At 40.5% G+C, this 26,933-nt stretch overlaps 2 protein-coding genes and 1 long non-coding RNA gene across 6 annotated transcripts in view; 1 reads left to right on the top strand and 2 right to left on the bottom strand.

Moving 5' to 3' along the window:
- The window catches only part of sik2b (salt-inducible kinase 2b), a 67,066-nt gene extending 66,085 nt beyond the window's left edge, over window positions 1-981 (bottom strand). For both annotated transcript variants that reach the window (XM_088345240.1, XM_088345241.1), the window contains exon 1: window positions 494-981. In XM_088345240.1, the coding sequence (XP_088201366.1) occupies window positions 494-631 (138 nt within the window). In that variant the 5' untranslated portion in view covers window positions 632-981. The remainder of the gene's footprint in view (window positions 1-493) is intronic.
- On the top strand, window positions 227-5,368 carry LOC148357921 (uncharacterized). Its single transcript, XR_015851483.1, has 4 exons — window positions 227-670; window positions 3,179-3,219; window positions 4,496-4,605; window positions 5,034-5,368. It is a non-coding gene; the product is annotated as an uncharacterized LOC148357921 (long non-coding RNA).
- Window positions 5,369-7,794: 2,426 nt separating this feature from the next.
- On the bottom strand, window positions 7,795-26,021 carry laynb (layilin b). Of its 3 annotated transcripts, XM_088346091.1 has the most exons (8): window positions 25,790-26,021; window positions 23,968-24,096; window positions 19,898-20,204; window positions 16,827-16,984; window positions 11,554-11,604; window positions 11,226-11,303; window positions 11,017-11,131; window positions 7,795-9,221 (listed from the first exon to the last, which is right to left on the bottom strand). In XM_088346091.1, the coding sequence occupies exons 2-8, from the start codon at window positions 24,011-24,013 to the stop codon at window positions 8,900-8,902; spliced, it is 1,077 nt and encodes a 358-aa protein (XP_088202217.1). In that variant the 5' UTR covers window positions 24,014-24,096; window positions 25,790-26,021; the 3' UTR covers window positions 7,795-8,899. The 3 variants fall into 3 exon arrangements, with proteins under 3 accessions (XP_088202217.1, XP_088202215.1, XP_088202216.1); XM_088346089.1 differs by lacking the exon at window positions 23,968-24,096; XM_088346090.1 differs by lacking the exon at window positions 23,968-24,096 and having other exon boundaries at window positions 7,795-9,218.
- Window positions 26,022-26,933: the final 912 nt, after the last annotated feature.

The following is a 26,933-nucleotide window of genomic DNA, read 5'->3' as shown; positions in this document are numbered from 1 at the left end:
TTCTACAGTCTGGCTCGCTGTGAGGAAATAGGTGCCGCGTTGTGTTCATACAGTTTATGATCGCTAAATAAGTGGAATTGCAATCATTAATAAGGGGAGCAATTTCCTTATGTTAAAAGGTTTTGAATTTCATCATTTCATGTTTTTTACAGTCATTTATGCAAGTAAATCAGGCTGCAGCTGAAGGTCCACTATGCATGTTTACATTTCGTGCTTCCCAGCAGAGCTCACGCTCAGAGTTCTTACCGGCAATCGCGCGTGCCAAAAGGGGCTTAAATGTGCACGCTGTCACGGGTAAGGCTAACAAACACAAACTTTCTGTTTTGCGTCCACATTTTCGGCGCCAGTCGCAGCACGAACTGTCAACGGACAAAAGTTATGTAACTAGGGGGGGTCTGTAACTCTCCGGTAGCCCAAGTTAGCTTGCGAGCTAACGAGTTGCGGAGTTTTTTTTCTTCATTGTGTTTGTTTTTAATTGAGGAAAAAAACTCACCTCAGTTTTGGTAATACGGTGTCGTGCTAACTTGACGACAGCAAAGTTTCCTTTCCCCAAAGTACGCTCAATGTCGTAGAAGCCGACGCGAACGGGACCCCGAAGCAGCGGTTTCTGGACGCTGTCAGCCATGACCATGCTGTTCTCGACGAGACTCTCTCGGCGGCGAAGTGCGAGGTGAGCACGGAGGGGGTGAACACTCTTCTCACACGGGCTTCTTTAAGCTGCTACACATGAAAAAAGCCGAACCGAACCACCGCCGCCGCCATTCGAAGCACGTCCACAAAAAGAAAGCGACTTTTAGAGGATTGACGGTGTCTCCATCACGGCGTGGCGCTTCATTTTCTCTTAAATATTTTGTGAAGGGGGGGACGTTGTATGTCACCTTCCCGCGGACACAATGATAGTGGTTTAAGGTGTGCGAATGGAGGTTTTCTCTGTTAGGCAGCACACACGAGTTGCCTCGCAAAGAAGCATCGTGTTCTCCGCCTGACGTGCATTGACGTCAAAGGCATTGGGGTATTTGTACAAGGGGGCGGGGCCACGGCGCCGCTTCCACACTTCGGTGCCAATCGGTTGCCACGGCAACCAGACCCACCTCTTACGTCAACGGGTAAAATTGCTATTCTGAAATAGTGACGGGGATTGGGAGCGTTTTTTAGAGAACGGTCTCATTTGGCTCGGCGTACTAGAAAGAGCCGGCTCACTCAGCTACCGAACGGTTCTTCAGATTTTTTTAAAATAATATATGATTCAATATCTCATCTCATCTCATCTCATTAGCTGCACCGCTTATCCTCAGTAAGGTCGCGGGGGTGCTGGAGCCCATCCCAGCAATCATCGGGCAGTGGGCAGGGGACACCCTGAACTGGTTGCCAGCCAATCATGATTCAATATGATAAAGCGTAAAATAAAAGAGCCGGCTCTTTCGGTTATTCCAATTTAAAAAGAATGATGTATTATTCATAGCGACAAAACATGAATAAAAGGAGTCGGCACTTTTGCCAACAGTTCTTCTGATTTTCCTTAATGATGTATTATTCATAATGATAAAACATAATGCTATCCGTCTGTCTACCCTGGTCATATCCCTCAAGAGGGGTGACCGACAGCAAGTCAAACACATACAAAAAACAAAGAAAGTGAAAGGGGAAAAAAATAGCACAAAACACACACAAACATTTTTGGACCATGGCCAACCCAAATGCCCAAACACACAAACAAGTTGGGAACCTCGGCACCTAGGTTGCTCATGCTTTCGGCCCTCTAGATGGAACGGGACACAAGAAAGCAGCCATGTCACTCGGGTCAGGGTGACACAACACACTCTTTTGTTAAACAGCAGGGCCCGACAGCTTTCACTGGTTTAGCCCTGCCGCATCATACAGGTGCCCAGCCCATCCTTTAGAACGCGTCCAAACATCCCACTATGCTTTAACAACACCTCTCCACTCATTCCTATCACCAACAAAACATAATGCACCAATAATTATTTTGCAAACTGTATTATGCTACTATACAATAATAACCTTTGTTGTTTCAATCTCAAGCGAACTTCTACCGACTTTAAACTTTCAACTCATTTCAGCTTGGGGCAAGAGAATAATGGCATAAAAATTGTGCTACTTTCATTATTTTTGTCCTTCCTATTAAACTCCAGGGTTCGGACCCATCACCCCTATGCTCGGCGTGCAAAGCAAGCAGAGATAGGGGTCTTCTCGACGGGAGCCAGCTCCTTATGACTGGGAGCCAAAGAGTCTGCTTATAAAGCCGTTTTGTTCGTAAACGACCCATTACTTTTTCTGAAAAGTGTGTGCGCGCTAGCTCGCCTGCCCAACGCCCCTTGTGTGCATTACGTGACTTTCTTTGTTTGGCTTGAGATCATGCACTCATGCATTCATGCAGGTCTTCCCTCAAAGGGTTAAACCACAACGTTCGGCTGAGACCTTCATCTGCCTTATTCCTCACGTCCGTGAAAAAAAGGATCGCTGCTGCATGTGCACACATATGCGCATTGCATAATCTTTGAAACACGAGAACTTTTGAACAATGTATTCCAGAACATTATGATGCACAATAAACTATTCCATTGAAATATGTAACTTATGTCCTCGTAACGAATGGACACATTTTATCCGCCCCGAGCGTCTCAGCCAGCTACGTTTCAGCACCACCGAGAGGCTAAATGAAGCAGCTGCAACAATATTTTTTTCTCTCGTTTATAAAACCTAAAAAAATATTTGTTTGCGACGGACGAAAAAAAAAATTGTATATGATGCAGTGGCGTGCAGTGGACTTTCTTGTCTGATGAGGCATAGTCAGGTTTACAAATACAGTTAATGAACCTACATCTTATTATTTGAGGCAGAGAGAGAAAGCAATATCATATTCATAAATCGGGATTGATTGCCCAACCCTTTTGAGTCGCAGGCTACATAGGGTTAATAATATGGCTGGGTGTGAATGAGCGGGCGAATTGTCTGTCCCTGTGTGCCCTGCGACTGACTGGCAATCAGTTCAGGGTGTCCCCTGCCCACTGCCCGATGATGGCTGGGATGGGCTCTAGCACCCCCGCGACCCTACTGAGGATAAGCGGTGCAGATAAGGGATGGATGGAAAAACATAGGCAGCAAATTGAAGGATGGCCTTGAGCGCAGATGCTTTATGAAACCATATTTATTGCAGGGAAGACACACAAATGGACACTGAGGACAAGTCCATTTTTTGTAAGTACTTCTTTTTTTACCATTTTGTATACATATATTACAGTGAAATTCTTAAAATTTCCTTTGGGAAGGCTGGATTAAAAAGACTGTATTTGCCTCACGTGCCTCCTTTAACTCCAACTTAGTCATATTATGTAGTTATATCTTAACACATAGCAACAAAATGACAGCAGCTGTCACACTTATTTTCCAAAACATCTGAAAGTGTTTCTATTTTCAAATGATCTATTTAAATCTAGGGTTAAACACACTTCTATTCTATAGCTTATGAATAAGCTATGTTTCATGTTGACAATGTCTGTGTATTGTTTGTTGAAGCTCTTGCAACATCCATTGCAGCCTGGTCATCCCGGAAGGGGGATTACCTCATGTGCGATTCTTTTGTAATGTTTCTTCATTTTCCTCACGCTAAGATTTTGAGTTTTTCCTTGCCCTCATGTAGGTTGGAGATCAGGGGATGGCGTAATAATAGTATGTAGTCTGTACAGCCCTTTGAGTCTTCTTGTGATTAAGGGCTATACAAATAAACATGACTTGACTTCAAGTGGGTGAATTCCCTTAACCACTAGAGTCGTAGGGGCAGCATTTCCTGTGGTGTGTCTTGGGCAAGTACATCCTGGCGGCGTCCATCCTTATCCAGGCGAACATATGTTTCCACCCGGTCTCGAACCAGGGACCTTAATGCATGTTTGTTAATGAACTATTGGTTCTTAATTGGTTCTTGTGAATTGTTCATAGGATTATTTTCCTATCGAGTTTGTAGTGTTTCCCAAATGTGTGGTTCATTCCTAAAAGTGGGTCGCGGAGCTGTTTTCAGTGGGTCGCAGGCCTTTTCCATGGCAAAATAATGCTAAGAAGAAGAAAAAATGGAGAGTCAGTTACACTCTTTAACAGTAGCTAGCGATAAAATCACTGCTCGATCTTTTCTACCTGTTTAATCGATCGCCACATTTGATACAGTAGGTAGGGTACCATATCAATTTTTTTTTGTGATTTTGTTTGTTTTATTTGCTTTTTCTGTCCATTATAATGGGTCCCAAGAAAGTTAGTCATAAGGGGAAGGAACAGTGGAAAGCAGTGACAACCATCGCGCCAAAGAAAGAAACAATAGCGAAAAATGAGAATGGTGTACGAGTGTCTGCCATCAGATCATTAAGTATCAAGCCTCTAGGAATTATTTTAATATGATAAATCACTACAGAAAAGGTGTTGATCAGATCTTCTGTCCACACATCGAGCCCCCACCTCTTCGTGTTGTCTTGCTTTCTCTTTCCAGTGATGGGAGAGTGTGAGGAAGGCCCGAGGAACCGAAATTGTGTGACCACATCACCGGAAACATCGGCGCTGGAAATTTCTTGCAAAGTTCATGCATCATTCACTCATAAGGTTACTGTTCTTACAATAAAATGCTATTGAAAGTTCTGCTTGAAATACATCCTTTTACAAAAAGCCGTTTTTCTCAGAAGTTTTCTTGGAAACGAATATTTTCAAGAAAGCTGGCGTTGTTTAACTTATGTTTAGTTAACAATGGTAAATATGAAATATGAGTGTTCAAGCTTTCTTTCAATATGTGCTATACCTACATAGCTACAGGAATAGATTTGCCGTGCACCTTAAAATGGGTCAAAGTGGCAAAAATTGACTGGCACCTGTACTTCCCATTTGAAAGAAACGTCTGGCATTAAATGAGTTCAGAAACACCAGTATATACAGTAAATATGTTTTTTCACCACATGTACTGTGTACTGTACATTAATAGAATGTACAGTATAAATAAAATGTGACTAACCTAAATGTCATGTTTTTATGTGCAGCTCATCCACCCACATTAGCAGCTGTCCCCCACTGAGCAGTGGATTGCAGACAGGCAGAGTTGTGCTGCAAAGGGCCCCTGCTGTCACGCACCGACTTCCTGAATATAAGAGTTCCAGATGTGCTTTCGGCATTTCCTGTCCACCACTCTCCAAGAACATACTCAACCTCTTTTTGATTGCTGCAGCTTTCCATGACACGCTTTCATCAAGGACGCAAGCTAACGTTTACATGACAGGCACAATCGTGACTCAACTCACAACATCCAAAACTTCCTATTGGGTTGTTCAGTGTTGCTTGATTTTATCAAACTGTCAAGTAGAGGCGAGAAAAGTCATGTCGAGTCATGTTTATTTGTATAGCACTAAATCACAAAAGGTCTCAAAGGGCTGCACAGACCACCATTACAACATCCTCCGATTCTAAACCTACATGAGTGCAAGGGTAAACTCAAAAACCCCAGGATGAGGAAAATGAAGAAACCTTGAGAAGGGGCCGCACATGAGGTAATGCCTCTTTCTGGATGACGAAGCTGCAATGGATGTTGCAAGGTGAGCGACATACAATACACAGACATAGACATTAGAATATAGGTAATAACAGAATGTCCAGTTGACAATTACCTACCGCGAAATCTTGACTGATGCAGCAGGTTCTAATTGATGGCGTGCATTAGGTCCAATTGCCGGTACAATGGCTCAAAATGCATGCACTAGGCTCATCCTTCTCCCTCAAGGACAAGTAGACAAAAGTATGAGGTCAATATCACTCATAAGCAATCGAATAAGTGTATCTTTAGCATAAATTCAAACACTTCCAATAAGGTTGCAGATCGCATCTCAGAGAGCAAAGCTGTGAATTTCTTCTTGGCTCTTGGAATCACTATTAGACCAGCATTTTCTGAACAAAGGCTCCGATCAGGAATACAGGGGGCAATTAACTCAGAATAATTGGAAGAGGCAGGTTAGTGCTAAATTTTGTATGTTACCATCAGAACCTTAAAGAGACATCTTAAAATGACAGGGAGATAGTTCAGATCAGCTAAATAACGTGGTCAAACTTTCTTGTCCTAATTAAAAGACGTCATCGTTTCTTATCAGCTGCCAACTTTTGATGCTAGATATTGGGAGAGTTCTTGGTTCGCAGATCCTGTAACCGCCTGGGTCATTGGGGCACCATTGAAGACGCAACTCTGGAAAGCTTTCTGCTGACGGTTTCTGGCCCAATTTCTGGGCATGGTAAAGTTGGCACCAGTCGATTCCTTGATGTTGTCCTCCCATTTCTTTTTCTGTCTTCATCCTCTCCCGCCCCCTTGGAATGTGTACTGGAGAATGATCTTGGTGAGTCATGATGATCTTGTGACCTGACCATACCGCTCCAATTTTCATTCGCGCACAGTTTGTCACATGGGCATTGAAGCTGATGCCTAGAACATTGAGCGGAGAGTAGTATTACAGTAATTAAGCAAGAGGTAACAAATGCATACACTATAATATCTACATCAGACCGGGACAACATACGGCGAATCTATGCAATGTTGCGAAGATGGAATATTTTTAACATGTAACTGAAACAACAGATTAGGGTCAAATGTGAGACTTACATTTTTGATCGAGTCACTCTGAGTGATTACATTCGTCAAGGTTTAGAACAGTGCTTTAGAACAAGTCACAGCATTGAACTGGACCAATAATTAAAATTTGTTTTTTCACGGTTAATACGCAATCAATTATTGCCATGCATCTTTTCATCTCGGTGAGGTAGGCCTACAGAATTCTACTAAGGTCAGTTTGGAGCCTTGTTGGTTTCACAGACATCAAGAGATTGAACAGGAAGTTCACCTCCCTCTTCAAGTCAAGAGGCCAGAATTGCTCTGCTGAATTTTTTTATTAGGTAGGGAAAACCTTGCATGAAAACATGAAACCAAATATAGAAGCAGTGCAGTTGTAGGCAGGCTGACAAGGCGGAATTTTGGGATTAATCGCCGTCTTTTTGAAATCAAAAACTCAAGTTACATAACTCGACAGAATTGATGGATCAAAGGGGACAATGAAACCCACGAGAACCAAAAAGGGTAAAATAAAAACATCTGCTGTTGCATAACCTGTCCCGCTCATTCCAGACATTATTGGTCCCTGGGTCAGAGTTAATGCACGCAGACTGTTTTGGGGTGATTATTTGAGGTTTTAACTGGTATTTTGACTTGAACCTAAGTACACCTACTCAGGGGTTTCAACTTTCGCCCTGACTCGAGAGCAATAACTTGAGTTATGAGTGTAAAAGACCCTTTGACAAAGTGAAAACAATAAGGCATTAATCAGGGACATCCAAAAGGAATTAAAAACAATAGTTTGTAAAACAGTTATTTAAAAACATTCAACAATAAGTGCTAATGTTTTGAAGGGTCGACTATGACATATTAATGAAACGTTCCTTATAAAGGGTAAAGTCTATTCGAGATATATAAAACAAGCAATATAAAACACATGTTTTTTGTATGTATGTATTTAGTTATAAAATGTGCTCATGGAACAAATTCAACCTGTATATGAAGGCACCAATTTCCTTTATCGGCCATACCGCGGTCACCTTGCACTGAAGCTTATCTATTACATGTTTATATTCCACTTTTCTTAAACAAAATACTGCCAAGAAGAGCTGCAAATTGAGCAGTTCAGAAAAAAAGAATAATGTAAATTTTATGTGTAGACCTTAGTTGAAACGATGCCAAACATACAAGAGTTACAAACATACGAACATTACTTGTTTAAAATTTGCTTCAAGTTATTTATACTAGCAGGTATTTTTTAAGCTAAGAGTTATTTATCTTTTACTGATTAGTGCAAAGGGCTACCAATTAGATATATATAGGTGAGAAACAACTGTTATCATGTTATTCTTGTTATCATTACATACCTGTCAACTTATAGATTTTCCCCGTATTTTATACATATTTTGATCATTTCAAATTGTGTACGCCGCAGCAATTTTCTTGTGAGTTTTTAAGTTTTTTAAATACACTGCTACGTATAGGAAACAACATTGAATTTACTGAAGTGGGGAAAGAACTGAGAAAGATGCTAACAGAATCGATGATGTTGTTTATATGGTAAAAAAAAGAAACTTGCTCAAATTACCTTTGTTTTTTGTTCTACATAATCTTTTTTTAGCTATTAGTAAATAGGTTCTGCATTGTGTTTGAAAGCTTTATTTTCATTTAATAAGGGGAATTGCAATCATTAATAAGGGTAGAAATTGGCTGAGGTTGACAGGTATGCTATTACGTATTACCAAGTTGTTATTATTAGAAATTAAGCTAAAATATAGGCCCAGGCAACCACAAAAACATCCTCCTCAAAAAAGGGCAAAGAGCAATTACACAAACAATTTATAGTCTCTGGTAGAAAATCAAAATGTGGAAAGGCACTTGCGTTCAAAGGCTATGGAAAAGAGTCAGACACTCATTTATCCAGACAAAAACGTAACATCGTTGATGATAGAAGGACATCTTGGTTTGGGATCCTTCAGTTTACTCCCAGAAATGTGGATTTTTCTGGAACGTATTTGCAAGAAGAAAACTTGAGGATTCAAGAGGAACTGAAGGATGAAGCGAGCATATTCCCTGAATTTTGTTTTGTTTTTGTATTTCAATACTTTTGTCCATCATATTCTAATCGTCCCATTGCCAAGTCCTGGAAATAGTATCAGAAGTTCATACTTGACAGTCAATACCACGTTCTGGTATTCTTTACCAGGGATGTGACGAAAAAAACAAAATTTGATAAAAAAATACTGCATCTTTTAATCTGGCCAGATAATCTTCCTCATCTGGCAACTGGCAGGTCCCCTAAGTACCATTTGTATGTTCCTACCCATAGATCTCATTTTCAACCCAACCAGGCTTCGGGCGACAGTATCGACTCTGAGCCGCGCTGGTCTCGTAGATGTCGTTAGTCACGAAGCCGCTTTCCCTGTCGCCTAATAATACATTCTCATAATCGTTCCACTGAGGGTCCTTTGTTGGAGCGTAGGGGTACTTTGTCTTGAAGTCTGCAGGTAAGGTGCTCTCTGGAGCGAGATGAGCAAGTTTGGTGATTTCACTGAAGGCGTAGGGTCCTTGGATAGATGAGGCCTCGGTGGACATCCACGATTTGGAATGGATGGTCGAGCATTTGGCGTCTGACTTCCTGCTGAGAACAGAAAAGCCAAAAAAAACCTTATGTTGTAATTACAGGAAGTAAATTGTCCCTACACAGGACGATATACTGAATACCATTCATGTTCAAAACTTTAAAAGACCCAGTGACGTGCAGTGAGGTTCGTGTCTGGTGAGACACTGTCGATTTACAAATAAATTAACCTACTTCTTATTCATCATTTGTCTGGCATATCAAGAAAGCAATATAAAACACATGTTTTTTGTATGACCTTAATTTATTAACCAAGTTTATGCGCAACTACTTTTAAATAAAAACCTAAATATATCCATGCATCGAGGAAAAAACTACTAGATTGTTGAATCCGTTGTTACCTTGCTAATATTACCACTAATTCTGTTGGTTGGGGCTGAGATCTGCACCAAATCACAACCTATCACCCTCTGTGTGAGGCAAGATAATTGTGTGCCTCACCCTACATCTGCAGACTCATCGATACGATGCATACTGCTCCTTAGGGAATAAAAGCATGAACAGGTAGTTCATCCAAAATGAAAAACAGTTCATGCAAAAAAAACATTTTTTACTGAATGGCCTCATTTGCCGTTATCTTGCTTAAGGTATCACTTATTCTACTGCTAAGGTGCGCAAGTTGGAATTCTTGGTCTCACTTTCGCCCTCTGCCAGGAGGCAAGAGAATTGTATGCCTCACTCTGCCTCTGCAGACGCACAGGACAGTAATACTCATCTCATCTCATTAGCTGCACCGCTTATCCTCAGTAGGGTCGCGGGGGTGCTGGAGCCCATCCCAGCAATCATCGGGCAGTGGGCAGGGGACACCCTGAACTGGTTGCCAGCCAATCGCAGGGCACACAGGGACAGACAACTCGCTCCCACATTCACACCTAGGGACAATTTGGACCGGCCAATCCACCTGAAATGCATGTCTTTGGAATGTGGGAGGAAACCGGAGTGCCCGGAGGAAACCCACGCAAGCACGGGGAGAACATACAAACTCCGCACAGTAAGCTGGATTTGAACCCACACAGGAGGTTCCCAAGACCTTAGAACTGTGCCGCACACATGCTAACCACTGCGCCGCCGTGCAGCCCAGGACAGTAATACATTAATATATACTAATTGAATCAATAATATTCACGATGTAATATGAAAATTCTGTGATTTTAAAATGAAAATCAAAACATTGTGGGGTTAAATGAGAAAATACTTCGACACTGAATAAATCTAACCATTTCATATATTTTTGTTTAATATTTTAATGATGACAGGTGAGGCATGACCTCATCTGCACACCACTGATATGATCTCATAAATAACCCTCCAAACCACTAGAGCAGAGGTCCCAATTTGCTTGAAGCTTGTAGCTAATACCCCATGTGCGTTCCCTTCTCAAGGTTTCTTCATTTTCCTTATGCTGAGGTTTTTGAGTTTTTCCTTGCTCTCATGTAGGTTTTACATCAAGGGATGGTGTATTATGAGTTTGTATTTTGCAATAGTATGTGGTCTGTGCACTTGACTTGACTAATTCTTTGCAAGTGATTAAGTTGAGGGCTAAATAACAACTATTATCATGTTATTACTGTTATTATATTAATACTAGGACTAAGACTAAAATAGTTTCAGTCAACCACAAAAACAGCTTTAAAAAGGGCACTGGGCGATTACAGTTATAATTGGTTGGCCAATCCAAACAAATGTGTATTTAGAATGACTTTTAAGAATGTATCATGTATGTAAGGATTTCAATCAAGCCCCTTCATGGCAAAGTAAATTGGTTTAGACGCTATTTTTGTGTCTTGGGTCATACCGTTTTGCGTGTTTATGGCAGAAGAAGCCAGAAACTGCAAGCAACAGCAGCAACAGGACAGGAATTGTTGCATACAGGATGTAGGGAACATACACAGATTTGTCTGAGAGCGATACTGAAACAGAGAGCACAATAATTATTTGTTATTATTTTAAAATATAAGAGTCGGTTTGTAGTGCAATGAAAAATTGTCCAAATGTGCTTCCAACCTGATGACTCAGACATTCCCGCTTTAATCGTCTTGCCCCTTGATGTTGTGAAGAATAAATTTGGCATCACGGTTGGAACTGAGGGGAGATGAAGGAAAATGTTTCTGTTTTGTAACCAAAGTATTCAAAATGTACCATTTGTCATTGATCCAGTTAAATAAGCTTGCTCTTTGTTGTTACCTAACAGAAGCATCATATGTTCTGCAATAGATAGTACAGTACAGCATTGTGTACTTTGGGACAAAATGCTAAATGTATGGTCGTTTGAATGCATCGTTCCAGCCCTAAAGTCTCAAACACTTGAAATCGTAGATGGTACGTGTTGTACCTGCATGCACTGCGTTCCGTCTCCCCGCCTCTGTAAATACTGGCGTTTTCTCTGAAAATACAAAAGAGCAATTGGGTTCACCCAGTCACTATTATGCAATTGTGTCATCATTGTAAAGATACAAATGAAAGTTTATAAAAATTGTGTGGATTCCAAAAATAAGAAGTGTCCATTTTACGAAATGTTGTCAGCCCTTTATTTCTCAATCATCATCGAATGCGGGCATGTCAAATTCAGTTTTACTGGCGGGCCGGATCCAGACTTTATGTTCTCAGGTGGTTCCGATAAGTGATAAGTTCTGTAAATGCAGCTTTTCATCAACTAACAGCAAACATCACAAACATAAACTTAATTGGGAGCTATGAATAAAAATATGCTTGCCTCAATTGTCATGCTGCTTTAAAATACATAAACAGGAAATACAAAGTAAGAGTTTTAGCAGTGAACAGACAATAGTATCAGATCAAAGTACAGTACTAGGTTGGGCCTACTGAAGCTGAGAAATGACAGCACAATGTTGTCTTTAAGGGCCAGGTCACACAGCCGTTTGCGTCTGTATCGCGGGTAAAATTTTGCGGTTTTTTTTTTGCCCGTGGTTGCCCGCGATGGAAAATGCGCAAAATTGGCCAACCCGCTGTTCATCGGTGGTATGCCCGCAAAACAGACGCCGGCGACTGTTCCGCTTCCTCATCACATCATTTTCACGTCACTTTCTCGTGTGGACCACAGGTATAAAAGCTCCCGAGCCGGTGTTGTGCCCAAATCGGACTCGTACGCAAAATCCCCCCACCCCCCACCCCCTCGCGTGAATGCGCATTCTGCTGCGATCGCCTTTGTTGGAAGCGTGCATTGACGTTGGTGACTTTTTCATCCGCGTTAACAAACGCATTTTGTAGAATACGATCGCACTTTATTGTTTAAATAAACGCGTTATATAGACTAGGATCTCCCAATTGTTATAATTAGCTCGCTTTATTGTTTTAATAAGCGTTTTATATAGAATACGATCGCTTTTGTTGGAAGCGCAGCAGAATGCGCGTTCACGCGAGGGGGAGAGGATTTTATATACGGTGTGCATTACCGTTCGATTACGTTCACAACAAAAACAAAGACGAAATGGTTTAAGTTGTATTACATTCCCAACAAATGCAAAACGAAGTGGTTTTGGTTATATGTTCGCCATTACATTCCCTAAAAGTGATATAAAAGTGAGATAAAACGAGGTAAAAGTGGTTGTAGTAGCGAAGGGATGCAAATCTCGGCAGGGATGTATTTCTCGGCATAACACCGGGCTGTAGAAATCATAACCGCTCAAGACACAGTCCCGTGAAAATCAAGATTTCAAGCTATGGCACCGAAGAAGCCAATATGTTATTATTGTAATAGTTTTTCATTTTGATTTTATTATCTTGTTATGAAATGAAAATAAATGTCAAGAAATAAAAATGGATTAAGACGAGGTCACTACGGTGACGGCGATCCATGTCCACCCCTTGACGTCTCGAGCAAAACTGACGTGTGCTCGGCAAATCGCGCTGTATATACGCGGAGAAAGGCGTTTGACCGTCACACGCGTAACACGCTAATTTTACGTAATAACGCCGCGATACAGGCGCAGAACATGCTATTACCATGCTCCACCCACGATTACCCGCTGAAATTTCCCGTCCTACCCATGTGTAACCACGCCCTGGCCGCAGCCAGAGCACGTCGTTCCGCGTCATTTCCGCGTCATTACCTCATATGCCGCCCGCGGTTAACACGTGCTCAAAGTTTTGAGCAGCTCAAAACTTTTTCGCGCGGCCAACCGCGTGTGAATTTCCGACCGCGAGTAAAGCACTGCTGTATCTCGTCTATATGGCGGTCTCAAAGCGTCCGTCAGCGCCCAACAGCGTCTGTTTCACGGCCAGAAATTTCTGGCCGTGATTCAGCCTCGATACGCCCGTGAAAGGCTGTGTACCCGTGCTCTAAAGTATTGAGCAGCGCAAAATTTTTTCGCGCTGCCAACCGCGCGTGAACTTCCGACCGCGTGTTAAGCACTGCTGTGTCTCGTCTGATTGGCGATCTCAAAGCGTCCAATAGCGTCCGCCTCACAGGCAGAAATTTCTGGCCGTGATTCAGCCGCAAACGGCTGTGTGACCGGGCCCTAACATGAAACCAGACTGGACGTCAGCTTTTTAATACACCAATCCCTCTAGCGGTGGAAAGAAGTACCGGTATTTGATTTGTATTTATATATATAAAAAAATATCATAACTTTTGATAAAAAAGGAGAGTCAAAATAAAAATAAAATGCTAAAACTAGAGATTTGTCTCTTTGAAATGCCAGATACGAGAACATTTGGAAAGGCGTACTTTAACTTTTTCCCTCATGTATTGCCAAGGTATGGAATTCGAGACGATTGTCAATACAAAAAAATAAAGCCACATTCTTTTTCCCCTGTGGCCCTTTTGCCAATGTTTTTAACCGAATGCAGCCTGCAACTCTAAACCTTTGCTCACCTCTGCATTACATAAACGCTTACAATTAACAATGGAAACAAAATGATTGTTGATTAAACTCATTTTTTAGTATCGATGCAAAATAAGAAACATGTGTGGATTCAGGCAGTCCGTGACTGGGCAGATTTATGGCACAAGCGAGCGCTAAATGTTGGAGAGAAGAAAAGAAAAACAACTATTTCCCTTGTGCTTGGCGTGTGACTCGAGTTGCATTGGATAACTACTCACAGTGTAAAAAAAATCACAAAGTTTGTTAGAAAACTCAAACGATGTATCCATGTTGAAGGATTAACAAGCAATACCGTAGGTCTCTAAAAGTGTTTATAGGATGTATAAACAACTATATCTTGCATTAGTTCAGACATATTCAGCCTGGAAGTACTCAGACCATACACTTTAGGAGCTTTCACCTTAGGGTATACTCACCTTTGTTGCAAAGGGGTTTACATGGAACCTCGCTAGTTCACGGTTCCACTTTTGCGGGTTCAGAGCTTCGCGGGTCTAAAAAATATACCTTACCTTCTCAATAATAGCATTTATTGACTTGAGCAAGCGCGAGCTTATGTCAACTGAGGACACGGTTTGGACACTCTTATTGTGAAGGGGAGGGGGAGGCCCTGACACAATGCTTAGTCATGGTGAGTTACCGCTTCGCTCACCCCCCCCCATCAACTCCTCCCACCTCACCCCCTTCTTATGTGGCGCTGTTTATCATGGAGAAACTCTGTGACGCGACATAAGTATATTCTCTTCTGTCACATTTCATCTCAAGTTTGATTTTATTATACCAAAAGCGAGCGGTTGTTTGTACTACCTAAACACAACTAATTGTGTGTGGTTTCGTGTATTTGTTGTAAAAGCCGTTCGATGCCGCTAGCTAAAGTATGTTGTTATTGTCAGAAGGTAGCTCTTTCACTTTCATTAAAATTAACACAGACCATTTTTTTAACTGTTGTTTCCCAAAACGCTTCACAAACACTCATCAAATATCACATTTGCACTGTTTTTATTTTCAATATGTAACCGGTAGTGTTAACAAGCGAAATAAGCTGCGATGGCTGCATGTGGTTGAGAGCAGTTAATACAATCATACTGAATGGTTCGTAGTGGTTTCAACGCAGTCCTATTTCGTGTATATTGATTATGTAAGACATGGCTACACTTGTGGGTCATGTTTTACATTCAGTTCCAGTGTGAAGAGTTCTGGATGACTCACCCAATAACTCCTTGCCATCATGCCAGCGATCACTTCGGTTTAATGGCGGGGGGGTATACTATATACCTGTATACGTTTTTTAAGCATTTTTGAAGGGGCGCCGCTACTTCGCGGATTTTCAGTTTTCGCGGGTGGTCTCGGTCCCCATTAACTGCGATAACCGAGGGATTACTGTAGTTATTGATGGCTATATACGTTTTATTGAGGGTTAAAATAAATTTACACTGATAAAAAAGCTTTACACAGACTACCTTTCATTGTGTCAAAGCTGTTTCTTCAGTGTTGTTCTACTAAACACTATAATTAAATCTCTGCAGAAATGTTAGGGGTGTCTCACTTCTGTGACATCCTGCATGTTACCAAACTTACAAAATTCGTCCCAAAATTATTTTTTCTTTTCAAGATTGGGACATTAGGATACGCTCATTTTATGTGTAACCTTTTAGATATATATATATATATATATATATATATATATATATATATATATATATATATATATATATATATATATATATATATATATATATATATATATATATATATATTTTTTTTTTTTTTTTTTTTTTTTCATACGATATACGATTACGATAACTTGTGCTTGATTTCTTAATGAAATTAAACAAAAATAATACTCGAAATAATTTTGCAGATTTGAAATATTACTTTACTTACTTCTAAAGTTTTACTTGTATTTCTAGTAAAATTGTCTCAAAGCTACTTCTTGACAAAATTTAAGTACAGATTATAGTTATGTAATAAAACTAAAATAAAATAAAATGAAAATAATTCTTAAAATTAATAATAAAATAATAATATTCACCATTATAACATGTATTGTTCTGCTGGCAGATATAAATATTTCTTAATCCAATTTGCTGCGACCCTTGTGAGGATAAGCAGTTAGGAAAAAGAACAAATTAATTTTGTTTTTAGGTAACATGAGAAAAATGACAATAATTTGACATCATAGTTTACACAAACGTATGTACACTGATGGAATGTTTTTTGTAGCAAAGGTTTAAAACTGAGTGCTGGTTTGTGATTATTTAAATAAAATAAGTTTAAAAATAATACATACATGACTACCTGTAAGTCAATTGCTCCCCTTATCAATGATTGCAATTCCCCTTATTCAGCGATAATAAACAACACATTGCTGAACCTATTTACCCGCAGCAAGACCGACAATGTAAAGTACCGCAACAGTATTAGCTATCCAAGATGACGTTGTTGTATGCTACCAATGACCGAGGCGATCCGGATTAGAGCCCAAAAACCCTGAGTATTTTTTTGTGGAAGAAAATAAAAATAAAATAAATTAAAAAAAAATACAAATAAAAATCCCATACGAAAATTGTTGTACATCATGCACAATTTGAAATGATCAAAAAACATGTAATATGGGGAATAGGTTGACAGGTATGATAACAGTTAGAAAGGTTAACCTGTTTTGGTTGGAATTCACATGTTTTGGGGACTCTTGGATTGTATCACAAGTACTACATCAACTTCGTAGTAGAAAACGTAGATCGACGTAGATCTTTCATCTCACCTTTGGGATATTTGCAAACGTAGTTATTCTTGGTGTTGCAGTTGTCGTCGTTCCACTGAAAGAGGAAATGTCCTTCCTCATCAGGTGGTGCCGAGGGCTGATAGTAAAGAACCACACACATTTCCCCACCGCAGGAAGGCTCATCCCAGTGCCAGTTCCTGAAAAACGCAACAATCGAATGCTTTAGCTCTTTTATATTCAATGATATTCGCTTTCCATCTCAGAAAAGGAGACTAAATCAATGATCTTGATGGAACTCAGGCCACCCTTGGTTGAGATTTGACCTTTCCAGGGTGAAAGACACATTGTACTATGGGTGCAACCAATGATTGTTTTACTTAACTATTTTCTACGATTATTCAGATTTCAACAAACACGTTTAATTTCCTCCTCTTCGTTCAAATATTGAAGTTTGGGACCGATAGGAAATAGTGAAGAAGGGGGTGAGTGATGGGTGCAAGGAAATGGGTGTGCTGAACAGATTGTTCAACTGTAGAGATCTGTGAATGGATGCAAAGCGAGGATTGTATGAAGATGTGGTGGTACCAACAGTGATGTATAGCTCATTGGCGTTGGCTTTGAGGGTAAATGAGCGTTATAGGTTAAATGTCTTTGAAATAAGATGTTTGCGTCGTATGTGAGTAGTGACCCAATTGGATAGGTTAAGGAATGAGGAAGTAAGGAGAAGAACTGGTGTGGCGAGAGAGCTTGCTGAAAGTGTTGATGACAATGTTTTGAGATGGTTTGGACACATGGAAAGAATGAATGAAGGCTGTTTGAATAAAAGTATATAGTGTAAAAGCAGTGGGAAATACAATGAAAGGAAAGCCCAAAAATTGTTGGATGGAAGGGGTGAAACATGCTCCAGATGTGTTAATTATTCAAACTCTCACAACCTGAAACACTGGTCAAGTAGAAAAAGGCAACTACACGTCAAATGTTTTGTTCACAACCGAAGCCAGTTTAACCAGTTAGTGAGGAATTAACGACATGACTGTGTTGTCTGTAAAGGCGTTATTCCCAACAGCATTCGTAGACACAAACTTTGTGTTACATTCAATCAGTTTCTACTAGTAGTTGATTGGCTGGGGCTGTACGGGGACAGATTAATTTACTATTATTAGTTTTCTTTTGTGAATGAGTCTCATTTCTTGCATTAGACTGCAATAAGTGACAACGTGTGAGAATAAGTAAATAAATAGTATTTGTCATATTCAGTGCATCTTTCTAAGAGCACATCTACAGACGAGACTTTCGGGAACAAAAATCTGGCTCGCTATACGTAGGAAAATCCACTTCACGAGCAGTCACAGAGGCTACCACTGGAGACCGCTCGAGATCGTTCACGACTGCTTACTGCCAGCATCAGCTTGCCCGGTTTGCGAATGCAAACTACTACAGGCAAAAAAACGAAAATTTCTGCCTGAAGAGTGCGGCCACTTTGAAAACTATTGACTGATAAACAAAACGTCCGCCAGTTGAAAAACAAGACTGGGAAGTGGAGACGTGCCTTTATCTACCAGTGATGTAAGGGAAAGCTTAATGGAGAAAAGCAGGGTGACGTTTGTGTTGCAATGGATTTCATAGATTGTAAACCCTCCCACTGGCCAAGAGAAAAGTTGATTCTGAAAACTGAGCCTTTCAAAACGATGGGAGGATGAATATATGTTTACTGACATTGCTGGTAAACCTATGAGCTAAGGAATATAATGTAAAACGGCACTATGAGACAAAACATAAGGATAAGATGAAAAATCAGAATGCAGAGCATGAGATACAGAAAGTTGAAGAGTTAACGAAGAATATGGAGATCTAGCAGATGTTTTTCACCAGACAAAATTCCAAAGTGAAAAGCACGAATTTGATATTTTTTTTCCTTTTTTTCATATTTTGAATTTATATAGTTTTGACAAGCGATATTTTAAAAGAGAGCAAAGTATTTTAAGTTATTTAATGTTTACGTTTATTCCGGAATGATGTTCCTGTCTTTCTTTAATTCAACGTCACATTTCAGTCTATTAATAAATATATATCCTGTTCGGCCCGCGACCACAGGTGTAGTTCGAGTTTTGCCCCCTTTGCAATTGAGTTTCACACCCCTGGCGTAGTTGATGGCGGCCAGTTTAAAATGTGCTCCATATGCGGGGATCTTTATCATTCTTAGCGCCAAAACAACTCAAACACGTTGTGCAATCAGCACACGCATGTTGATTTACACCCAAAGTTCAAACTTTCGCGAGGACTTCAGTCCTCAATCACGTCCAGTAAAAGCACGCTGGGCGATCGGGCTCAGGTTTTGAATAAAATCTGAGGCTTTTATGTGTGCCTTATGAGTGTGCAAATACGGTAATCTGATTAAAAAAACACACTTGTAATCTCCTCTTTGCTTAAATTTTGAAGTGTTGACAGAAAAAAAATGAGCACAAAACAACAGAATATTCTGTAATAAAAAACAATAGAAAAAAACAAGTGTTTGTCAAAAAACTAACAATAAACAAAGATACATAGAAATGTATGCTATTCACCTGCAAATATGTAAGATGATTTTTTCATGCAAAAAAAAAGAAAGAAAGGCATCATCGGCGAAGCATGCGAATACTTTGTCGGAAAAAGAAGACCTCGTGCAGCAAAATACGGTTTAGAGGCGCCCTCTGCTGGATTGAAGTGGTTTTAAAAGTGTGTCCCCTCAACAGCTCAACCACACTACATCACAACAAAATACAATGCACGATTATTTGCATTGAATGAACATGTTGAGTGACACATAAATCGTGCGACGCGTCAAATCAATGATGAAATTTGTCGCCAGCAAGAAAGGGTAATCTGTCAGGGTTTGTGCGGGTTCGGGTTTGTATACCTGCAACACGGGTCGGGTCGGGCTGAATTTTTTAGGCCTGATCTGATCTCTTAAGTTATTCATATTTTTCCAAAATTTACCTTTAATTTGATTACGTCTTTTTTCCTGGAACTGTAACGGAATACAATTACATTTTTTTTTGGTATCTTGATTACGTAACACCATTTTATGTATTCCTTTTATGTATTCAAGCCTGCTCATCGGCGACAACAACCTGAACTTGGCTTTGCTGCCGTCCAGCCAGTAGTACTGTGAGGGGCATCCTTGGTTGGCACCTCCCCCCCTGAAGCGTTGCGGTCCGCGTCGGAGTCCGATCCAGAAATCTCCATCGGCGGCCCGGAGCTGCTGTATGAACCTTTCGATTAGCCGCTGCTCGCTCTCGGTCTCAATGCTCAGCAGATCGCCTCCGTCCGCTCTGCAGGCCTGCCTCGCGTCCTGAAAAGACAGCCTCCGCCTGCTGTCCTGGAAGTAGGACACCTTGTAGCACGGACGCTCGGTCCCCCGCCGGCAAATCCTTTGGCCTGCGCGGAGAAAATCAGGCGTCAGAATTCATCCATTCAGTACAACTCTGAGTCCTGCCACGTGCAGAAGTTTGCTGATGACACTGCTATCGTGGGATGTATCAGAAGTGGGCAGGAGGAAGAGTACAGAAATTGATTCAGGACTTTGTCCAGAGGAGCGACGCTAACTACCTGCGCCTGAACACCACCAAGACCAGGGAGATGGTGGTGGACATCAGGAGAACTAGAACTCACCCGGTTCCTGTAACTATCAAAGGAGAATGTGTAGAATTTGTCCAGACCTAAAAATACCTGGGTGTGCAGCTGGACGATAAACTGGACTGGACTGCCAACACAGAAGCTCTATGCATGAAAGGTCAAAGCCGACTGTACTTCCTCAGAAGGTTGGCCTCCTTCAACATCTGCATAAAGCTCCTACAAATGTTCTATGAGACTGTTGTGGCAAGCGCCCTCTTCTATGCGGCAGCGTATTGGGGAGGCAGCGCCAAGAAGAAGGATTCCTCTCGTCTTAATAAACTGGTGAGGAAAGCGGGCTCTGTTGTGGGCACAGAGATGGACAGCCTGACAACTGTAGCTGAGAGACGGGCACTGAAAAAGCTGCGGCCAATCATGGACAATTCATCACATCCACTACACAGCATCATCTCCAAAAGGAAGAGCAGCTTCCGCGACAGACTGCTGTCACAGTCTTGTTCCCCGGACAGACAGAGGAGATCATTTCTTCTTCATGCCATGAGGCTCTTTAACTCCACCCGGGGGAGTAAAAGCCCACATTAAACCACCCCCCCACATTGCAGATTACCCTATTTTTTATTACAGTGTGTATTTTATGTAGCACTATTTAAATACTAAATATTAACATGGTACATTGGGTATTTATGTATTCTATTCCTTTTACTTTATTATTGTTTTATTTTCAACACATGGATACTGCTGGAAGTGTGAATTTCCCTACGGGGATGAATAAAGTATCTATCTATCTATCTGTCTAGAATAACTGATTGTCAACTTAAGACTTCCTGTTACTATCGCATGGCTGCAAACTTGGAAACCCAACGAGGTTGTTTTACACTTGGAATCTTATGGTGGTGATGAAAATCTTGAAAAGGAGATTTGGGAGTACCTTTTAAAAAGATGGCTGGGGTGGAATATTTTGGGAAAAGGAAGGAACTTAAGAAAAAGGTCTGGTAGAAGATAATTAAAATCTCGAAGGGTAGATTTAGGAGTACATTTAAGAAGTTGGTTGGAGTGACAGGTCTTGGAGTGGATGAAATTGGAACGAGGAACTCAAGAAGAACTTTGTGGGAGGCTTCCACGAAAGGAGAAGTTGATGAACCAACACATAAATCTTGCTTGGATGGGCGATTAAAGATCATAAAGGCTTATTTATTTCATCTTGTAACTCATCGATCCAAAAATGTACTAAACCAGGGGTAGGGAAGCTATGGCTCGGGAGCCATATATGGCTCTTTTCATGAGTACATTTGGCTCCTAAATAAAATGTAACTATTGCACATCTCTCTGTGGCGTTCCAAAGTCAAGTGATTTCATCCCGATTTTGGTCCATATAAAGCCGAAGCAACTTAATGCAGAAGTTCGATAAGAAACCATTTAAACTGATAAATTAAAAACGCTGGCAAACGACTTTGATTGGGTGAGCAGTACAGGTGGGCGGTTCCCTGCACACAGCGCAAGGCACTTCTCTCTCTCTCGCACAGTGCAGTCTACACCGAAAGTGAATATGACGATATGCTTATCGTTTGCAGTAATTTGTGACATTTTTACAAAAGAAATTTGCATGCACATTGTTTTGAAAGCGTTATTAAGGACAAATTTAACGGCAAAAATTAGCCTCAACACTCTTAACTGAAGGTGGAAGACAAATTGTAAATGGCATATTTACATTGATTTGGGACACGGGATTGGCATTATTATCATTTCATACATTTGATTAAATCATTAAATGACACACAGTGAAATTAAATGTGCTGAAGAATTATCTTTTGTCTAGAGAGTGTGTTTGGCAGTTTTTTCAATTTTGAAAATAAATCATGTGGCTCTCTCAATTTCTTTTTAAAACATTTTTTTTGCTTTTATGGCTCTTTGGGTCAAAAAGGTTCCTGACCCCTGTACTAAACGGTGACATTGAGGGAAGGAATTTAATTAATTAATTCGAGTACCGTTTTAGTCGTCTACAACGGGCATTTTCTTTACCCTAAGGAACTCAAAGTTTGGGTGCACGTTTTAAACAAGTTTTCAAAGTACCGTATTTGTGCAAAACATTGGATGCAACAGGAATTGAACCCGGGCTGAGAGCGCCAAATCCTAACCATTATACTGGGGGTCAACAACAGTTGGCACTGAAGCCGCATGCGGCTGTTTGGCGCTCCCTAGTGGCTTCCTGGGACTTTTTCAAATGACATGGTTTCTGAGGGAGAACAAAAATGACACAAACATTCTTAACGTTTTCCAATAAATAGAGACACATGTATGTACTGTATGTGTTGCCTTCTTTATAAGGCTTAGATAAAGCTTTTAATTCTTAGTGCCTCCAAACATGTTGGTTTTTTTGGTCCAATATGACTCTTTTAACATTTTGGGTTGTCAAACTTGGCACTAGAATCAGGGGTGCGCGTTACACACAAACAAATTCGGCAATTCAAAGAGGATGCTGATTTTTAAACAATCATGAGTAAATAGTTAATTGCAGCAATTAAGCAAGCCAGTTAAGAACTATGTGTCGCGGGTGACATATGAAAAGGCATTAGATTTGATCTTATTATTTTCTATTCACCCAACCAATGGCAAATATTAGAGAAATAGAGAAAACAGGAAGTTGTCCTGAAAGATATAAATAAAGGCAAAAAAGCATGAGGGAAACTACACTTTGGTTTATCTGATGTTGAATCAGACTTTGTAGGATATTCAATAAATATTGTAAAATTTATGTTGATATTGTGTCCATAGTTCAGAAAGTCAATAAACTATATTTATCATGGTCCCGTGTATTCAACAACATCTGTCACTTAGAATGTCCATGGGGTGTCGGAAAGACTAAAATACAGGGCACAAAGGAAAACAAGGGATGCGATCCAACCCTAACACGGAGGGTGTTTATTTAACAACAAGAAAACTTTGCTAAGGAGAAGGGAGTGTAGGACTGGAACATTTCAGGTGGGAAAACTGAAATGGGGTCTTGGGGTGGTGAAAATCTTGAAAGGGAAATTTGAGAGTACCTTTTAAAAAGATGGCTGGAGTGGGATATTTTGGGACAGGAACTCAAGAAAAAGGTCTGGGAGGAGAAGCTTGAAATCTTGAAGGGGAGATTTTGGAGTACTTTAAAGAAGTCGGTTGGAGTGGCAGGTCTTGGATTGGATAAAATTGGAACGAGGAGGGCACTATCGAAGAATTTCGTGCGAGCAGAAGTTTGCCGTGTTGGCGGGTGAATGCCTTCAGGATACGAAACGTCCAACAACGTGAGGTGGGAGCCCGGAGGATTTATGTTACAGACTGCCACTCCTGCCACCTTCTTCAGTTCCCCCTTCATCCCAAGATCATCCACTCAGGCCGTCTTTTTAAAAAGGTACTCCCAAATCTCCCCTTCAAGATCTTATTACCTCACAACCCGCTCTTTTCTTTCCCTCGCAGGCCTCCCTCTCAAGATCTCCTCCTCAGCAGTTACGGCCCCACTCTAATTCTCTCCAGTAAAGTTGTTTGTTGTTTTTGTTAAATAAACGCCCCCTGGTGGGGGTGGATCACATACCTTGTATTCTGTCCCCTTGTGTCCTGCGTTTGGGTCTGTCCAACATCTCGTGACAGTTTGCACGTGGGAAAAAAAGGAAGTCATTTCATCTGTGCTCTATGTTATGCATATAGCATATTTGACAATAGCCTTGAGAAAAAATACAAAGAATAATGGCATGTCAATTTTTATAGAGGCTTAAAAAGGAACCAAATATGTATACTATATGTAAAATGGTGGTTAATTGAAAATATAATTTTGTTACTTCTTGAAATCCATTGGGACTTGTGTCAGCATTCGTTTTTAAGGCTATTGTGAAGACTAGACTGCTGTCTGTGCAGCTTTTGTATTGACTTTGGCATAACAGTCTGTGCTGGTGCAACGTCTCCCATCGGTTTTATCTGTGATGCTTTTGGCATGACAGCTGCAGCCCAAATATTTGAGTAGCATCAAAATGAGTATTAGAGGAACTGCTCGAGTGATTTGTGGCTCTTTTCCCTGCTACTTAGTCCAACTCAAGACAAGACCTCCTGACTAGTCATAGGGATTCCGGCTCTTTTTTAGAAAACTGGCTTGTTCGGCTTGAACAAAGGAGCCGGCTTTTTCGGCTCCCCGAACGGCTCTTCGGATTGTTTTGGTTGTTTTAATCCACACATTACCGATTACTATGAAATATACTTAATACCTAAAGAGGGGGGAAAAGCAAAGCAAAAAAAAGCAAAAACAAAAAACATGAAGAGGACGAACAAAAGGAGAAAAAAGCGTGAAATAAAAGGGAAAGAAAAAAGCAAACAAAAAAAACCTTAGGATAAACAAACAAAAGGAGAAAGAAAAAAACACGACAATGAAACAGAAAAAACTAAAACTAAAAATAAAAGCAAACAAAAAGAATAAAACGGGACAATAACAAGAGAAGGCAGGAAAAATAAGTAGAAGGCTGGGAAAACAAGAAAGAAAGGAAGAAAAAGGAAAGAGAAAGGGAGAAAAGAGGCAATAAAATCGAATTCAAAATTAGGAAAAAGGGAATACTGTAGCTGAGAAAAAAAATCAAGAAAATTACAAAAAAGAAACAATGGGGTGAAAAATAAAAAAGGGAATACACAGAATAAAAGCAAGAAAAAAAACTTTGTGAGAAAACAAAACAAAATAATACAAAAAGAAAGGAAATGGAAAAAGGAAGAAGAAAAAAGCAAGAAGAAATGAAAATGAGAAAGAGAAACAGTGAAAAAAGGTAAAGAGAAAAAGAGAGCAAAAAGAAAAGGAGAGAAAGAGAAAAAAGAGACAGGTAAAGACACAAAAAAGAGTTAGAAGGAGAGAAAGAAAGAGGAAAAGAGAAAGAGAGAGTGAGACCAAGACAAAGAGGGATAAAGGGAGAGACAAAGAGAGAGAAACAAAGAGGGAAATAGAGATAGAAGAGAAATAGAAAAAAGAGGGGAAATGAGAGAGAGAGAGAAAAGGACAGGGAAAGAGAAAGAGAGAGAGAGAAATACAGAGGGACGCCAAAAGAGAAAAAAAGATGAGAAAGAGATAAAGAGAGATAGAAAAAGAGAGAAAAGGGGAGCAGGAGAGTGAGATACAGAGAAAGAGAGAAATTCAGCACATTCAGCCGTTTCGTTCGCGAACGACACTTCTCCTCCTGACTGCAGCTGGGACGAAAACAACATGTGGCTTGTTGATATTTTCCACATCACGCCGCCTGTTAAGAATTACAGCGCCGACCGAAGCAACCCCCCCCCCCCCCCCTCTTCTCACGAAATCTCGGCCATAGAATTAAACACGGAACGCGACGCGAAGTTTTTTTTTTTGGGGGGCTCAAAACTCTGAAAAGACGTTCTGGTCTTACCATTGAGTTTGGAAGCGCAGCCGTTGTGGAAGAGAAAGGCGAATATGGCGCCGAGCAACTTCATAAAATCCATCTCCACATGTTCATGTCGGAGTTTGCGCTTCGCAAGAGACCCCCACCCCCTCAAAAAAAAAAAACCCAGAAAAGTGGACGGGAAGCAACTCGCGACCTCCACGCGCCGAGCGCAACTGAGACTAAAACCAGACGAGATGGAAAAGTGGGTCGTGCACAACTGCTCGTGGCGTCTGGCTGGGGAGGAAAATGTCACCCCCACCCCTTCATTTTAAATCCCATAATTCAAAACTCAGCGCGATCATATCACACGTCGTAAAATCAACCTCATATTTTCCAATTTTTGAATACAATTTCTAGATTTAGAATTCTCTTTATTGCATGGGCGTAACCATCCCGTTTTGGGGGGTGCTCAAGCACCCTGGAGAATGACAGTATTTCAAAAACTCAATTTTCCTTTACAAAGGACAGGATGAGCTTAAAAATGATGAAAGACGCTAGATTAATAAAATAAGAAGTACAAACAAAAATGTGAACAGTGCAGCCTTGAAATGGTTCAGTCTATTTGATTTCGTCCCCTGCCTGCTTTTCCTCAGGAGAGAAAACTTGGTGAAAAGAAATGTTATGCTTCTTCTTCTGTATGTCTATGTGTTCTATTAAAAACTGGGCATGTCGTAGTAATGGCGCAGGGGTCTCGAACCCGTGAAATTTAAAGGGACAGTGCGCCTTATTATTATTATTTTCCCACTAAATGTCGTCGTATTCTGTCGTGACACAAAAGAGTGCTTAAAACACAACAGACAAAAAAAAATGCTGAGACTCACAGTGACCAAAATATGGGGAAAATTTACAAGTTGACAGGTATGCAACTGAGTTTAAAGAGCATTTGTACTTTTTACCCCCCACCATTCCCATCTGCTTTTATCTTATTATCATTACATTATATACCGGAGCCATATCCCCCTAGTTGCAGGTGGCTAGAGTCAAGAAAATATTCACATTTTTTATCTTACCTTAAGATAAAAATAATGTTACTATAAATAAATGCTGAGTCTTTGTAATTTTCTTGTAAATTCACTTTTTTATTGTTTGACTGAGTTAACCCTATTTTTAATATTAACCCGGTGATAAA

This window comes from Urocampus carinirostris, chromosome 10, assembly GCF_059441175.1.
Source record: "Urocampus carinirostris isolate Australia breed hairy pipefish chromosome 10, RoL_Ucar_1.0, whole genome shotgun sequence".
Classification (NCBI taxonomy): Eukaryota; Metazoa; Chordata; class Actinopteri; order Syngnathiformes; family Syngnathidae; genus Urocampus; species Urocampus carinirostris.
Note: the sequence above shows the minus strand (reverse complement) of the source record. Positions and strands in the feature narration are given on the sequence as shown.

Bases quoted from the DNA above. Each gene is read 5' to 3' on its own strand.
- laynb (XM_088346089.1), bottom strand. From the start codon at position 25,862: ATGGATTTTATGAAGTTGCTCGGCGCCATATTCGCCTTTCTCTTCCAC. The intron at 16,985-19,897 runs GTTGTTGTCGCC...TGCGTTTTTCAG, and splicing joins GGCAGCAAAGCCAAGTTCAG to GAACTGGCACTGGGATGAGC. The intron at 9,222-11,016 runs GTATGACCCAAG...TTCTGTTCTCAG, and splicing joins TGCCATAAACACGCAAAACG to CAGGAAGTCAGACGCCAAAT.